General features: G+C 39.5%; 2 protein-coding genes across 3 annotated transcripts in view; both read right to left on the bottom strand.

The window, feature by feature from the left end:
* LOC146960626 (tumor necrosis factor receptor superfamily member 14-like) overlaps positions 1 to 16,402 on the bottom strand; it is a 51,855-nt gene that overhangs the window by 26,352 nt on the left and 9,101 nt on the right. The window contains exons 2-4 of one of the 2 annotated variants that reach the window (XM_085772213.1): positions 1,192 to 1,282; positions 919 to 1,044; positions 57 to 215 (exon numbers count right to left, since the gene is read on the bottom strand). In XM_085772213.1, coding sequence (XP_085628339.1) covers positions 57 to 215; positions 919 to 1,044; positions 1,192 to 1,282 — 376 coding nt within the window. Of the gene's footprint in view, positions 1 to 56; positions 216 to 918; positions 1,045 to 1,191; positions 1,283 to 2,331; positions 2,466 to 3,315; positions 3,358 to 16,402 lie in introns of those variants that run through there. The other variant, XM_085772215.1, reaches the window with a different exon arrangement.
* On the bottom strand, positions 5,035 to 14,888 carry LOC146960627 (tumor necrosis factor receptor superfamily member 14-like). The gene is made up of 7 exons (XM_085772209.1): positions 14,808 to 14,888; positions 14,580 to 14,676; positions 7,231 to 7,356; positions 6,247 to 6,405; positions 6,075 to 6,159; positions 5,581 to 5,782; positions 5,035 to 5,233 (listed from the first exon to the last, which is right to left on the bottom strand). The coding sequence occupies exons 1-6, from the start codon at positions 14,835 to 14,837 to the stop codon at positions 5,641 to 5,643; spliced, it is 639 nt and encodes a 212-aa protein (XP_085628335.1). The 5' UTR covers positions 14,838 to 14,888; the 3' UTR covers positions 5,035 to 5,233; positions 5,581 to 5,640.

Here is a 16,402-nt window from a genome sequence, read left to right as displayed (position 1 = left end):
AGAATGTGGACTGCTCATACATTTCAAATACGGGACCTTAAAACTATAAGACCAACCTCTTTTACTGATGTATTGTCCTCGTTTACAACTTTTATGTTTCTCTGTTGTCAGGCAGTTGTTTGTAGAATCAGGATCTGTGCAGTAGAATCCTTCCAGTGGTTCACAAACTGTATTTGATGTTGCTGAACATGAACTTTTTATTTTCAGACCCAGTCCTGTCAACACACACAGAGGTTACATATGATATGAAGATGGAAAAGGAAGATTACTGATGGGAGTACAGTGATTTCAAAAAGAGAAAAAATCCGCACACCATGAGCTCCCTTCAGAAAAATTTAAAAACTTTAAAAAATTTAAAAACTGCTGTACAGCAGTTTGAAAAAGAGCATTGTTTTGCTCGAAACGTCACGCTATTAAATTTTTCTGAAGGGAGCTCATGGTGTGCGGATTTTTTCTCTTTTTGCATTTACTCCTCGTTGATCCAGCACCCATCCCAATGCTCGAGTTTAATTCTGTCATACTTAAAGTCCCACTGATAACACAATTACTTGGTTATTGCTGTAAACATAAATTAAAAAACTGAGGAAAGTAGAGAAACTGCAGTTTCAGCTTCTTTTAATGGCTCATCTGCAAGAAGAAGAAAAAAAGACAACTAAAATAACCAGTTAGCCTCAAGGAATGTCTTGTGACAGTAAAGATAGTCTCTGTTTTCACTGGTCTTTCAAGATTTCTGTAGTATTATCCATTTAAAATCACCAATATGCATTTAATTCCACAAGATTCAACGTTTCTGCATCTTGACAGTGACTTTGTCAAAGCAATCTCCAACACTGGTACTTGCAGTAATATTCCTACTTACTGATTTCTAATCAACTGTAGGGAACTTTCCTCTAACAATGAGATGATTAACAGATTTACCTTCCTCACAACTTGCACACGAAAGACATTGTTTAAGTCCAGTTGCATGATTCATGTAGGTTCCTTCTACACAGGGAAGACATGAAGTACTTCTGAACTCTGTGCAGTCTGTTTTAACACGACTCCCTGTTGGGAAAAAAAAAAAAGTCAGTTTATATGATATGAAAATGTGTAATACTGAGGGTAATGTTAATTCAAGTTCTCTGCTACACAGCTTACGCTGCCTGGACCCTAATAAGAGAAATGTCATTTTATTGTTCAGTTGGATCTTACCAGGTGGACACATAAGACAGCATTCACTGCCTATCAGGTACTCTGCTGGATGACAGGACAAACTTCCTCTGAAGAATCTCATCATGAGCATCTGTGAGGAGATAGACAGTTTTTCAGAGCACTGTGCACAACTCTAAATAAAACAACTGCTGGTTTTAATATTTTGAAAGGACATTATCAAGGATTTAAGGAAAATTACTGTCATGTCATTGTATGCAGACAACGAATGAAGGACTAAAACTGTAGCAGTAGATACCTGTGTACACAGTGTTCAGTGGATTTAGTCACATGTCCTCAATGCAGCACTTTCAAACCTTACTGCTACATACTTGGAATTGCCCACCTGTGACTGAAATACCCAAAAGTTTATATCTGAGTTGTAGAAACAGATGGCTTTTCTCTCTTGGGATAAGAAACTGTCCTGTGTCTCTATGATCTCCTTTGTTCTGTTTACTCAACTTTTTAATAACTACAAAAGGGTGTGAGAAGTGTTAGCAGAAGCAGTAAATAATAGTTATCCTAAACAATTTCAAACCTTGGACAGCCCAGTGGTTAGCACTGTCCCCTCACAGTAAGTAGGGTGAGATTCTCAGGCCTCTGGTCTTTGGGTGAAGTTCTTATCTTCTTGTTGTGGTACCAAAGACAAATTTACTAGCACCTCTAAACCTGACTCATCTCAGTGTAGAGAGAGAATATGAAGCTGTAATGTAGCTGCACCCTGATTCTCAAAGGGAACAACACACACACAGGGCAGGGGTGTGAAAACAGTTTTTGAACCACTTCCAGTCACAAGCACAGATGTTCACATAGTTCAGCTGATGTCATTTCTCACTTTTGTCTTTATTATTGTCACAGTGAGAGAAGGTGTGTGACTTTCTGCAAAAAGCAACAGGTCACATTAAAACCAGGCCTGCTGTGGTTATAGAGCCTGAATGATATTGTCTACCATGTGAGCACTGAGGGGCCCACAGTGTTTTTCAGGATATTGAAATGATTGAATATGAATGACAGAGAGACACAGAGTCAGAAGAGAAAAAGGTTTACAAAAACAGAGATGATGCAGAGGAGCAGCAGTGTGACATTTACTCTATGACACAGTAAACACAGGCTTCCTGTGATGATCTGCATAAACAACTTTACCAACAAAGTAGCAGCTGTCAGAGGATTTCTACCAGACGTCATCTTAAATGGCAGCTTTGTTGTTTTCTTGCTCTGAAGACACCATGTCACTGAGATCTGGGATGAGGTGAGTTTTACAACCTGGAGGAGAAGATCTGGAAGCAGAAAGTAGATCATGTAAAATCAGCAGTGACCAGTAGATCACCTGGTTCCTGTGGGTCAGGAAGGTTTTATTTTTAAAAAACAGGATCTGCTGTTTTTTGCTTGTTTGTTTTGTTTTTACAGCTCATTGCTCTGATCAAAGTCTGTCCACAGCTCTGACTACAGTGAACTATGTCAGCACATGTCTTTGCAACATGATACTGTAAGTTGAAGTTAAAGCATCTTTTGTGTTTCTCAAAGTTTCAATTTCACTTTGACAAGTCAGCAAAAATCTTTACTGTAGGCTAATCTGAAGTGAAACTTAAAGTTTAAAGTGAACAACAGATTTGGTCTGTTTTTACAGTAGGACTACTGTTGCTCTGACTTTGAAAAATTACCAACAGAAGTTCAGAGCAAACAGACTCCACAGATACTGAGGACACTTAGACACTTAGTAGGCTACAGACGGCGGAAAAGGGCGTTTATTTACGGAACAGCGCAGCACAGACAAGACAACAACAAAGAAAACAGTAGGCCTATTTGTGCTGCGCAGTTTTAGGAACCGACACACAAAGCATCATGAGTTTTCACCACAGTCTATGGTTTTCACCTGCGTTATAATAACATAGGCTACCGAGATCAGTTCTTTATCCTGTCGTTTAACAAATTAACAGGAGCCTGAATAAAACGATTTACCGTCAGCTCATCATCTACCCACAACATGGATTATACCCTATTATCCACAATTTAAGACTTCTTAGTTGATTTTGAATGGCGGCTGGCATCGCTTAAGTTGCGTTCACACCAGACTTTTTATTTTTGTCGTTGTCGATCGTATCACTCAAAAATCGCTCTGTCGCTCACCTGCTGTTGCTCGTCAGTTTGACACCATTCAACAGGTTCACGGTGCTTGGAGTCGCTCTTTGGCGCCGCCTCTGTGTGCGCGTGCACTCGCGCGGTCGTGTGTGTCTCGGGACCTGAAATGCCTGAAACTTGTTGGTGTCGCAGAAAAAGCTCATGTGCCAGTCGCATGCCAACTGTAGCCCAAAAGTGAATGCTATCATCTGGGAGAGTGCCTACTTAAGAACTGTGCCATTGAGATCTGTACAACTTTCTCTCACGCTGTTTAATGTTTTTTAAATCTAAGACTGTCCCACTTTACCAAACAAACTGTCCCACATTACCTGAACATGGTGCCCAAACGAAAGGGTGTCATGTTAAATGTTTGAAGGTTTGTAGCTTCTAAAAAAAAAAAAGTATTCCCGTTTAATTAAAACATAAAATGTTGATAAGACCTAAAATGATTCAATGAAACATCATTGGAGCGAGTTAATAGTTCTACCGGAGCATCTACCAAAAACTGTCCCATATTAGCTACCTGAATTCACTTCGGTGTTTTTATACCAATTTTAATTCAACACAGTTTTAATGAGTTAAGTCTTCACGTGTGCCATAAATCACGAGTGAGACAAAAGTCCCATGAGAGATAAGTCAAACACAGGCAAAGAGAATACCTATATTTCATTCATGTGGTGGTTGAGGCCAGAAACCATCATGCGGTTTTTAAGCGCCACCTGCTGGTATATCAGCAAAGATCAGTAGTAGTAGTAAACTATAGGCTCCGGTGAATGAACAACCACAAATATGATTTAAATTCATCTTTATTTAGTAAAAATGTGCTAGTAGGCTATTGCATTACCCTACAGAGGGGGAAACTCTTGAGTACCCCTGACCATATACCTATTAGGTTACTAAGTGAATTTGTTCATTTAAATTGCATGCACTGCGGACAGCAGCTGACCCAATGACCATTTCAAATCAAATCAGTCTTTATTTATAAAACATTTTTCATACAGGTTTGCAGCACAAAGAGCTTTATGTTGTTAAAAGAAATGCAGAATTGCCATAGGCACACTACCATGCACACACCCCTGCCCACATGCACACACATACACACAGTAGGACAAACCTGGAGGAATGTGTAGCCAGGGCCAATCGCAGCCCCCGTGCAGAGGGCTCCCACTGAGGAAACACTGGAGATATTAACTGAACTGTAAAATATTACAATAAAAAATGGTAGATGCAAAATCAGTAAAGTAAGAATGACAGTTAGACATGTACTTGAATACTCCGCACTTTATGTAAAACTCATGTATTTGATTACTTATTTATTGCACTCGAAAGGCCTACTCCTTTAGAAACATCTTAGCGCACTTCAGGTAGGCTTTTAAACTGTCATGTTGTTATGTACTTATGTAGGATTAGCTACTAATTGCCATGTTTGTCGCAACCGTTTGTCTGTCAAATTGTTATTGCCATGTTTGTCGCTACAGGACTACAGATGGAAATTAGCGGCTCCGCTAAATCTGGTGCAGCCATCTTTTTATTGTCTCAATAATTAATGTCACTGCACACTGTCCTTTTTAAATAATAATTTTAAAAAAAAATCAGTAAAAGACAATACAACATCAGTAGTGAGATATTAGTTAAAGGCCAGGTTAAAGAGGCGGGTCTTCATGTTCAAGTTTTTCTTCTGTACTAGGTAAGTAAATGTCTTCTCCACACCATGGCTGTGTCCCATCACATTCAGCATGTTGACATCACATCCTTCTGGCCCCGCCCCCTACAGGCTTCAGCCCTGTGGCCTTGTGAAGCAGAGGTTGAGGGAAGATGTTAATATTTGCTACACTTCTCCTGATTAAAGACAGTTCATTTAGTGTTTTTATATTCTGTTAGCATATGGTATACTGTACCTATGTGTACCTATGCTATGCTAGCTGCTCTTAGCTTTAACTATGGTTAGTTTTAAAATGGAAATGAAGAGATTATTTGGATCATAATTTTGACCATTAATTGGTGTAAATCTGTAAATTAGGTCATCCTTGCATGTCAGGATACATAGTAAATGTTGTGTAATGATTCAATGTAGGAGCTGGTAATGTTTATGTATGGTGTTCGTCTTGGATGTTTTATTTGTATGTGTATGTATTAAGTATGTGTCTTCTGTATGTATTTTTGTTTTTATGTAGTAAGTATGTTTCGTTTAATTTATGAAAATGAAAAGACCCCAGGAAGAATAGCTGCTGCCTCGCAAAAGCTAATGGGGATCTCCTACCAAACCAAACCAACCTAAGTTTAAGTGCGGCTGATGTACTGGCAGACTGAAAAATAAGTATGGTTACAAAGAAATCACCATACTCTCATGAGCTGTGTTTCTGACAAATAAAACAGAAGAACTGCAAACAAAAAGGACTGATTTCTCTCTGCACCACTGCAGACAACATCCTCACTCCGGCTTCCTTCTTTGACCTTCACTTTGGAGTCTGAGCAACTGTTGGACAAGAGAAATGAAAGACTGCTTTAGTTGTCTGTGATGGCCGTGATCATTTTTAAGAAAAAAAAAAGTATTGTATTGTATTGTATTATGAGATAATGTCATTTTCTAACTCACAGAGCATCTCAGCTGATAGACTCATGCTTCACTCAGACACTTTCAAACAGGTGAGACTGAAGACTAACAAAGTCTAAGTAAAACTAATTAGTTTACAGTAGTAGAGATATCTAAACTGATATGTTGATACTATGTGAAACAGATTGTGATTATGGGTCAAATAATGACCTACACTGTCCATGCCAGGCAGCTCACACCATCCTGTGAAAAGTAACCTGGCCGACAGTCTTCACACACTGTATCAGTCCTACTGGTTCCTTAGAGAAAGATACAAAACAGAGGTTTGTTACACAAAAACTCAACACGCAGTCAAATGCATCAGAGCAGCATTCAGGTTTTCTTACCAGGTTCCTTTACCCTCTGACCAGGTGCACAACCTGAGTGTTTCTCTGCCATACTGCATCCTGTGTTCTTGGCCAGACTTCTGCAGTAATACCCACTTAAAACCTCACAAACGGTGTTGGCTGTTGCTGTGCAGCTCTGCTGGGCAAAGAGACCATGAGCTGGAGAAACCATAAACATCATCAGCATTAGGTCAATGCTACTAACTTACTTTACTTGTCTACCATGGGAGACATCTGTTCTAAGGAATCAATGTCTCAACAATACAGATAACATTACATTACTGTGCAAGTTACAAGTGACTTCAGTTCAGGTTTACCCTGTGTCTGTCTGTCCTCAGTTTAGTGTTGATGAGTTCACCTGACAAAGGCATAAATGAGTGTTTTGGTTGTGTTTACACAGAGGGATTCTGGCAATAAGAATAAGAATAAGAATTACTTCATTAATCCCCAAAGGAAAATGCATTATTATTATTCAATGGGGAATTGTTTATTAAAGTCAAATGCTTTAAGAACAAAGGCCACTTAAACATTAAAATGAAACCAAAACCAAAAGGGTTTACCACTTCCACTGTGGTGAGCTGGTATGAGAATATGTCACACGCTGCAGATGTAGTCACTTTATTATCAGAAACACATGAACACTGTCTGGATGTCATCAACTCTGACCGCCTACATTACGAGTAAAACTCAACACTTATCTGTTGTATTCATGATGTCAGTGGTTTCTTTAGATTTAGGTTTAAAGGTTTCATATTGTATTGAACTTTTTATGCCTTTTTTTATTATGAATTAAGTCTTTGTTTTAATGCTTGGTTTTGAAAACAAATGTATGATATATTCTAATTAATCTACTTATAGACAACTTGGGGGTCACTTAAGGGCCATTCTGTGAAAATGATTTAAGTCAGCAATTGATATATCCAATATAAACAGAACATACTTTTAATTAGTTACATATGTGAGTCTGTTGGAATCTGACTGCACCTGGGACACATATGCTGCAGGGGAAACACTTATTCAAGCCATTGGGTCGATTCATAAAAGTCCCACTGTCACAGCGGCTGCAGCCTGTGCCCAAAAGTGGTGTACAGTCTCTTCGGACGACTGTGCCTGCCAAAGACAACACAACATTCATGTTAGTATCACATCAGGATCACAGAGTTCAGTGGGTTGGCCAACTAACTTATGGCTGAACTCAGGGTTTACTGTGGCATTTTGTCTTCCTGCTTTAGGGATTAATGAAGTCAAGGAGGAGGTTGGCCTCTTCTCTTGCTGTTGCGATGTTGCACAGCATGGAAGCAGGAAGTGGTATTTTCTTCTCACAGTTACTAAAAACTGATTTTAACCAACATAAAGGCTAAACTTGAGTTTCAGTTCAGTGGTAAAAATTTGTACAAACTAAGTAGTGCAGCATACGGTGGTGTAGCATGACATTTTCATTTATATAAGTGACACTTTTAAACTTAGTTGTGTTATGTTATAAAGACTAGGTGCCTGTTGTTATTTGTTGTGCTGTGTCAGTTTAGCAAATCTGGGGTGAGGACTGACACAAGGGAAGCAACCACAGTCTCCTGGTGCTGTAACCCCTGCAGATAACGTGCTGAGTGGGGAGCACATCCATTGATCCTACCCTCCTCACTTCATCTGCAGAGGCTGAGAGCTCCAGTGGGGCTATGGTGGTTTCCCCTGAGCCAGAGGAGGAGGAGGAGGAGGAGGAGGAGGAGGAGGAGATGTCAGAGCCAGAACAGCAGGGGGAGACAGGGAGAAAAGGCACCACGTACCCTGGAGAGGCAGAGGAGAGAAGAGGCATGAAAAAAATGAAGGGTACATATAGCTGTAATACTTCCTTCACTATCCAGATCCATGTTGCTCCATTATGTTTTTGTACAAATAAATTAGTACACTGTTATTCAGAAAAAGTACTATGTGGGTTACTTTATGTAAAATATTATAAACATGACACAAGATAAATCTGATCTGAGTCGAGATATGTTTTCAATTTTTAATGTTTTCTTTTAGTGAAGTGTTGGATTATTTGAATATTTGCTGAAATTTTAAGTTTAAGTTTACAGAGAGGAATCACAATGTTGACTCGGACATCTGAACTGTGACCTCAACTACACCGGCCTTGGTTCGAATCCCCCGGTGGCCCTTTGCTGCATGTCATTCCCCCTCTCTCTGTCTCCCCATTTCCTGTCTCTCTCAACTGTGCTTTCAATTAAAGGCTAAAAGCCCCCCAAAAATACTTTTAAAAAAAAATCAATTGTGAGAAAGTTTCATCTTCTTTCATCAACTAGAAACTAAAACTGCTGAACATGTCCAGCAAGAAGATGTTAGATTGGCCCACTTGTTTTTACAGACAGAGCTCTGTGAACGTTCTGTAAACTCTCCAATAATGTCTACAAAAACATTTCTGATTTAATTCAAAAACAAAACAATATGGAACAAAAAAAATGTAAAGCTTGTAACAAGAACAATTCTAAGTATACAGCTTGAAATATCAATAAACACATTTGTTAAAAAATACAACAACCCAAAAAACAAAACACAATGTAATATTGAGAACCAGCTGACAAGGGCAGAGAAGAAATGGGATAAAGACTGCTTATATGACTCAGTTAGGTAACTTTACTGAAGTATACATGGGTGTGTTCAACTTAGCTTGGTGCAACACTCTTGTCAGGAAATTACACCTCGACACGTGATGATGACGACAATGCATCAGACGATGCTCAGCAGTGGGTTTGCATGCAACACGGACCCATAATGAGGTAAGAGGCGAACAAATGTGTGATTTCAAGATGTAGGTGTGAATTTGAAGACGATAGTGAAAATCACACATCTTGATCATTTGCCATTTACGTGATCATCGTTTTACAACCCGGAACAATCGCGTTGAAATTGTTTTCCGGTGTGGGTTACGGTGGAGACGTTCCTGACCAAAATTCAATGTTGAAATAACTAACTCTTTATATCTGTGCCATTAGCCTACTGTGCTGTGAACTGCTTCTGTGTGTTGGAGTTATAAAATTTGCTGAGCATTAATTAAAAGTTAAGGACCCCATGAAAAAAAAAGGATTTTCCCAGCTTTAATATTAACTTTGTTCATTTATCTGTTGATATTCGCTAAATTCATGCAGGAAAGTTAGTATCTGAGTATTTTTACATAGAAGACCATTTATTTTCTCTTCCTGTAAAACGATTTCAGATGTTTGATGACTCATCCTGCACTTGAGAGCAGAGCTGGCCCAGGCCTTTATGGGGCTCTCAGCCACTGACTGCCCTGACTCCACTACTGTTAGTTATCATTTGCACACGTACTGTCAGTCTAATAATTGATGTCACGCTGTGTTGAGATGAATACTTGCTGTGTTGTTAAAATCATAACAATGTCAACATCGTGGTCTGGCAAACTTTCCCTCTTTTTTTTTTTTTTTTTTTTTAAAAGACAGCAAACTCACAAGAGTTGTCTGATGACAAAACAACAGTAAATAAAGTAAATGTGGTAAATGAAAAATAAAAAAGACAAACTACGAGACAATGGATTTACTGTAAACAAGTTCAGCACTTAAGTCGCTTGTTTAAAGAAATTATAATGTACCTAACTACAAAAACCAAATTAATCAAGATAAACAGTGCACTGCATGCACAATAGTGCATTAGTGCACTGTGTACAGTATTTGTGTATTGAGGGAGGGTGTGGCCAAAGTGATCAATATATATATATTAAGGTGTGGATAATTTTTAGGCAACTTCTTTACCTCAGACAAAATGGGCCAAAAAAGAGATTTAACCCTTTGATGCACAACATATGCACACCCCCTCTAATGCGCAACATGGGTCTAAAATGACCCGCATTCATTTTCCATGTGAATTCATGCTGGGTGAGTGTCTTTTTGTGGTATCTTTTAAAATCAATAAATTTTATGATTGAATCCTCCAAGTATCATTTGAATATCTTGTTTTTAATTAGTACAGGGTGTTATTTCCATTTTTACTTTCTTATTTTATGAACAAATAGACAAAAAGTCTCAGAGAGTGGACCAGTTAGCTAGCTAGCAGTTGACATTTCTACATTCTACTGTATTAGTTAACTACAGTAGAACATGTCAACAGCTAGCTAGCTAGGTAGCTGTTGACATGTTCTAGCTGGTGTCTACAATAGAATATTATTCTATTGTTGTCACCAGCTAGAACATGTCATCATGTTAACAGTTAGCTAACTTGCTAATATTAAGGTATTTCCCTTTATGACAAGTAATGTAGCTACTTATTCAAGGTAACTAAAACCTTATCAATTATGCACAGTTATCTTTAATGAGTCATCAAATGTTTCTTTAGGTAAATTGGAATAATTGTAAAACAAGTAAATATGATTATATGTGCTTAAAAAAGAATATTTACTTAAGAAAATGATAAATACTGTGCAGTGATTTCAAAGATATAACATTGAAATAGCCTACTCAGATAGAATAAACTATGGCTAGCTGTTGACCACAGTAGAATATGTCAACAGAGCTATTAATGGGGGAAAAAGGACAAGTAATGACTAGTCATTATTGTAATCAAGGAAACAATTGTCTGTTGTTGGTATAGATAGTGAGGGAATGCTAAAATTAAAGTATTCTTGCTATACTTGTTTTTTCAACTGGTCCACTCACTGAGACATTTTTGTTCATTTTTGTTCACAAGTAAGAAATGAAAAATGGAAATAATGACCCCACTAATAAAAAACAAGATATTAGATAATACTTGGAACATTCAATCATAAAATAGATAGATTTCAAAAGTTACAGCAAAGAAACTATCACTCAGCATGAAATCACATTGGAAATGAATGTGGGTCATTTTAGACCCATGTTGCGCATTAGAGGGGTAGTGATACAAAATGTGTTTTTATTAAAAAAGTGAAAAAGTAAAAAATAAAATAAGGATGTATTATGATCAAAAACAAGTTAATTGAGGAATACCTGGAATTCTATATGATGAAATAAATTTTTCGCAAAGATATAGCACAAAAAAACTCACCCGGGTCTATTTAGACCCATGTTGTGCATCAAAGGGTTAACAGACTCTGAAAAGTCAAAAATTGTAAAATGCCAACAGATGGACGCAGCACTCCTAAAAGTAGCTAAATTATTGGGGCGTGATCACTGAAAAGTCAAATGTTTTGTTGCACATAGTCAGAAACACAAGAAATGTGTTGAAATAAAAAGACGCAAATAATGGCTTATTAAACGTGAAGCTGCCAGGAACCCATTCTCCTCCAGTGCCACTATATTCCTGAACTTCAACCAACCTGGAGTGTCCAGGAGTAGAAGGTGTTCAGTGCTCAGAGACATGGCAAGGGCAAGGAAGGATGAAACACGACCACCACTGAACAAGACTCATAAGATGAAACATCAAAACTGGGCCAGGAAATAGCTGAAGACACATTTTTCAAACATTTTATGGACAGATGAAATGAGCATGACTCTTGATAGACCAGATGGATGGGCCATGGATGGATCACTACTGGTCACAGAGCTCCACTTGGGAGTCAGAAGCCAGCAAGGTGGAGGTGGGGTTCTGGTATTGGCTGCTATTATTAAAAATGAGCTAGTTGGACCTTCTCTGCTTGGAGATGGACTTAAAATCAACTCCCAAACCTACTGCCAGTTTTTAGATGATGCTTTCCTCAATCAGTGGCAGGAAAACGTTGCATTCTACAACACCATGATTGTTATGCAGGACAATGCTCCATCACATGCATCCAAGTACTCAACTGTATCAACTCTCATTTCAACTGTCCATGAAATGTTTGAAAAATCTATCTTCAGGTATTTCCTGGCCCAGTTTTGATGTTTCATCTCATGAGTCATGTTCAGTGGTGGTCATGTTTCATCCCTCCTTGCCATGGCCATGTCTCTGGGCACTGAAAACCTTTTACTTCTCTGGACACTCAGTTCTGGAATATGGTGGCACCGGAGGATAATGGCTTCCTGGTAGCTTCGTGTTTAATTCTTTTCGAGTCTTAAACCATTATTTGTGTCTTTTTTTCTACACACATCTCTTGCGACCCTGCTGACTATGTGCAACAAAACATTTGACTTTAAAAGCTGCCGCGGCCGCCCCATGTTGAGGCTACAGTCCTCACTGCAAACGGCCCCAGTTCAAATCCCGCATCAGGCAGCCCTTTCCTGCATGTCATTCCCCATTTCCTGTCTCTCTCTTGACTGTGCTATCAATTAAAAGCAATAAAAAGCCCAAAAAGTATACTTAAAAAATATAAATATAAAAAATAACATCTCACTTTAGGCAGGTTTACCCATAAAATTATACTGACAGAAGAAAATTTGTTCTCACCAAGGCCCTCATTTATCAAAGTTGCTGATGGATCCTGGTGTAAATATCAGTGTAGCAAGTGTCACCTCCATACTGCTCGTGTGTAATGTCTCTCTTGTATTGAAGCCCCAACATGAGAAATTGTTCCGCCGGTCAGTGCAAATCACGCAAGATTTGCACTGACACAGGAAGAGCAGTGAACTGAGACACTGGGAGGGCCTGTCCCAATATGCACACTCGTGCGCGTTCATGGGTTTAGTGTCAGTGTGCAAGTGTGTCCCATTTCTCCAACGACCGAAAGTGCAGCGCGCTTGATTTGCACTTTACCCACACTGAAGGTAAGACCGCATCCGAGCGGTATTTGGCCAAGTATAAATCCCACAATGCACCACGGTGAAGCCCGCCGTCACCGGCAGCCACAAGCCCGTTTAGGAAATGCGATTGAATTAATCTCAATAATATAATAATAATCTCATAATTATGACTTTTTAATGTCATATTTTATATTCATCATGCTCTGTTCATGTTTTTATTTTTTCGTTTTTCTTGTTTGTTTTATTTACTTACAGAGTTGGGCTTACATGTTTATGATCTGAATCTTGCGCATAGAGACATTTTTGGAGTAGATGAGTCTGTGATCCAGCAGCACTGTTTATTAAAACTGTTGCTGTGTGTGTCGTAGTTGTGCTACTGTGCGCAATGGCACAGGCTGCACTTGTCAAGTGTGTCCCGATTGCTTTTAAATATCCCCCCACACGCTTGGCCACTTAATCCATGCTTGCACACTATATGTAAATATATGTTCCACCGGCAAAACGTCACCAAAGTGTGTGCGTAACCAAGCGCACTGAGCCAAGTGTGGAGGAATGGGACAGCCCCGGAGCTTCCGCTACAAAACAAGCTTAAAATATAGACTTATTTAATTTTTTTCAGAACAATTTCTCATGTCGGGGCTTCAATACAAGAGGGACATTACATACGAGCAGTATGGAGGTATTTGGATGTTTTTTGGTGTGTCTGGACGAAGAAAAGTGAGCACCATTCACAACCATTATATGGACAAATACTGCTGCGTGGACCCCCCCGTAACTCTGAGAAGGCACGGATGACTCTGAAACTTCTCCCAGCCCTTAGTCGACATGAGGGTGAGTAGATAATGAGTGAAATTTGAATTTTGGGTGAACTATCCCTTTAAAGCTATATCCTAAAAGTTCCTAAAAGCAACCTACAGTCAGAGTAAAATAAATTCTATAACTGAAAAAAATTATAAATAACTAATTTAAAGGACTTTAAAAGAAGGATAAGAGAAAATCAATTAAAAGCCAAGTTAAAAGGTGTGTCTGGAGCATGCTTTTAAAAACATCAACAGACTCTGCGGCCCTGATGCTCTCCGGCAGGTCATCTGTGGGCCATAAAAGGATGCCTCACTGTGGGTTTTTGTCAGACTGTGATGCATAAAGTCAGGTAATAACTTTCTGACGATAACGTGTGGATACGGGATTAAAGCTGGGAAAATACATTTAGCTATTTCGTGGTGTCTTAAAATAAAAAGATACCCCTGACAGGACTGTTGTCGTTTGTGCTAGTCACACTGAGTCCCATATTTCCGACGGTACCTGAAGCAGCCTGTACATTTCCATTCGTCTCAGCAGCGGTGACAGTCAGACATAACAAATAGGCACATCAACGAACAGGAAACAGCCGTCAGGCAACAAACCGAACATGTCTCAGACACGAAACATTTAATGAGGTTAAAGACCGTTTTTTTTTTTTTTAATTATTATTGTTTACAAAGAACATAGAAATGTAGCTACCTATGTTTGTGCAATGTGGGGGCGTGGTTTGTGTTTAACCGTGGGTCTTTATCTGCCTCCGACAGCTAGACCTGTGTCTGTGGTGAGTCAGTTGCAGATCAGAGCTGTGTCTGTGGTGAGTCAGTTGCCTTAACATGGAGGCTAGGCCATTAACTCAAAATGGAGACTTTCGTTTTAGACTTGACTCCCTCCTACCTTCGTGGCACATCGGGCAGCACTCTCCGTCTCGTGTGAGATACTCCTTGTCTCGACAGCATCGTCCTGGCAGAGCGAGGACAGACAAACACACAACCTGCAGAAAACACACAATATCAAACACTGCACGGAAAGCTGCGAAAGTTATCAGCCCTCAACCAGAACCAAGCCTCTTTAGGGTCTCTGCTTCCCCAGGACGTATAAAAACTAGCATGGAAAGACGCTTACCAGAGACAAACAACTCTGACATGTTACCATCACTTTAGGGCCGTTCGTCGAAAACAAAAGAAATGTAAATAAATACTACGGAGCCACTTCAGTGCTTCATTTGTGCCGGATTCTGCCGGAACAAGATCCGGTACCTCACCGATTGGATCCGGGACCTTCTCTGATGTTTGATGGCTTCTGAAGCTTTAACATATCAAAATGAAACACAGATGATTTGATGATTTATTTCTCAGACCGCCATAGCGGTCGTATTGCAGAGACCACTGTGGCCAGCTGTGCTCACAGGAGTTATTACAATGTTTCCACAATGTTTCGCCGCGCTTCTTCTCTCTCTCTCTCCTTTTTTTTTTTTTTTTTTTTTTTACAAATGCGCGCCGGGGCAAACAGAAAGGACACGAGCGCGCACCAAATTTCACATACAACGTAAACAATATGACTGTAGCTGCTATACATGTAGATAGTGCAGGAGGAGGCAGAGACCAGTGGATGACGGTGGTCCAGCCACGGTGGACCAGAACAGGCTGTAGGGGCGGCGCCGCGGCAGAGGTCCATCTGTTTTGGCCCGATCGTCCCAAGGGAGTCGGTGTAGTAAAAAAAAAAAAACTACACACTTAGCCTATAAAAAAGTTAAAATTGTATTTAACAACAATTCACACGCCACGGTAATTTTGAGAAAATAGCAGGAGGCTGTATACAACTCGTCAAGTCATAAAAAAAATCTAATAAAAGGAAACTGTCATTTGGTCCATACATTATTATAAACCTACGTTGAACTCACTTTTTTCTCACTGTAAATGTTCGCTTTTGGTAAAAAAAAAAAAAACGAGAAGCAGAAAAATGTAAAAAGTGTCTGTGGGCGGCAGCAACAACCAAACCCATAAGTCATTCCAGAGCACTGAAAAGAGAAATGTGTTCACCAATCCTTGATGAGGACATTGGACTGATCCACCTGTTTTGTCTTCTGAATTTGGTCCATAGTCCATTATACAAGACCATCTCCATGATGATCCATCAGGATTCCTGAGTGAAAAGGTCAGTCTTCTCCACACAGTTGATCTCTTTTGAACTCCAGTGAGTAAATAAACTGAATATTTATTATGTCCAAAATTAAAATTAAAGAATGCAGAAAATAAGAAACTGTATAATCAAGTCCAAACCCAGAACAGGAGCTGAAGCAACGATTCCAAACTGGTTGATGCTTTCAGTCATTTGTCCCATGATCCTGCTGCAGTAAAGGACACTGTCCTCTGTTCCAGCTGTTTGTCCTTCAATATGACAACATCCAGTTTGTGATGCAATGAGCTCTCTGTCAAGGGCATAAGTGAGGTTTTATTTCAGAGCTGGACACTGACCCAGTCGGCCTCTCACTGCTTCTCTCTCTGTTCCTCTCACACACAAACACATTTCCAGTGGATGTGTTTGTCACAGTCAGACTGTCCATCAGAGGTAATCACAGAGATGCTGTTGTGTAGAGAGACTGATACAAAACCCTCTGAGACGTTTCCTGTCCCTCTGTGTGTGTCTGGATCATGTTCACTGCTCAGTCACAAGATGCACTGACATCAATCTGGTCCAAACCTGAGTCACAGGGTGTT

The sequence above is a fragment of the Trachurus japonicus genome, unplaced genomic scaffold (assembly GCF_045865225.1).
Source record: "Trachurus japonicus isolate A0001 unplaced genomic scaffold, Traja_1.0 AP030164.1".
Classification (NCBI taxonomy): domain Eukaryota; kingdom Metazoa; phylum Chordata; class Actinopteri; order Carangiformes; family Carangidae; genus Trachurus; species Trachurus japonicus.
Note: the sequence above shows the minus strand (reverse complement) of the source record. Positions and strands in the feature narration are given on the sequence as shown.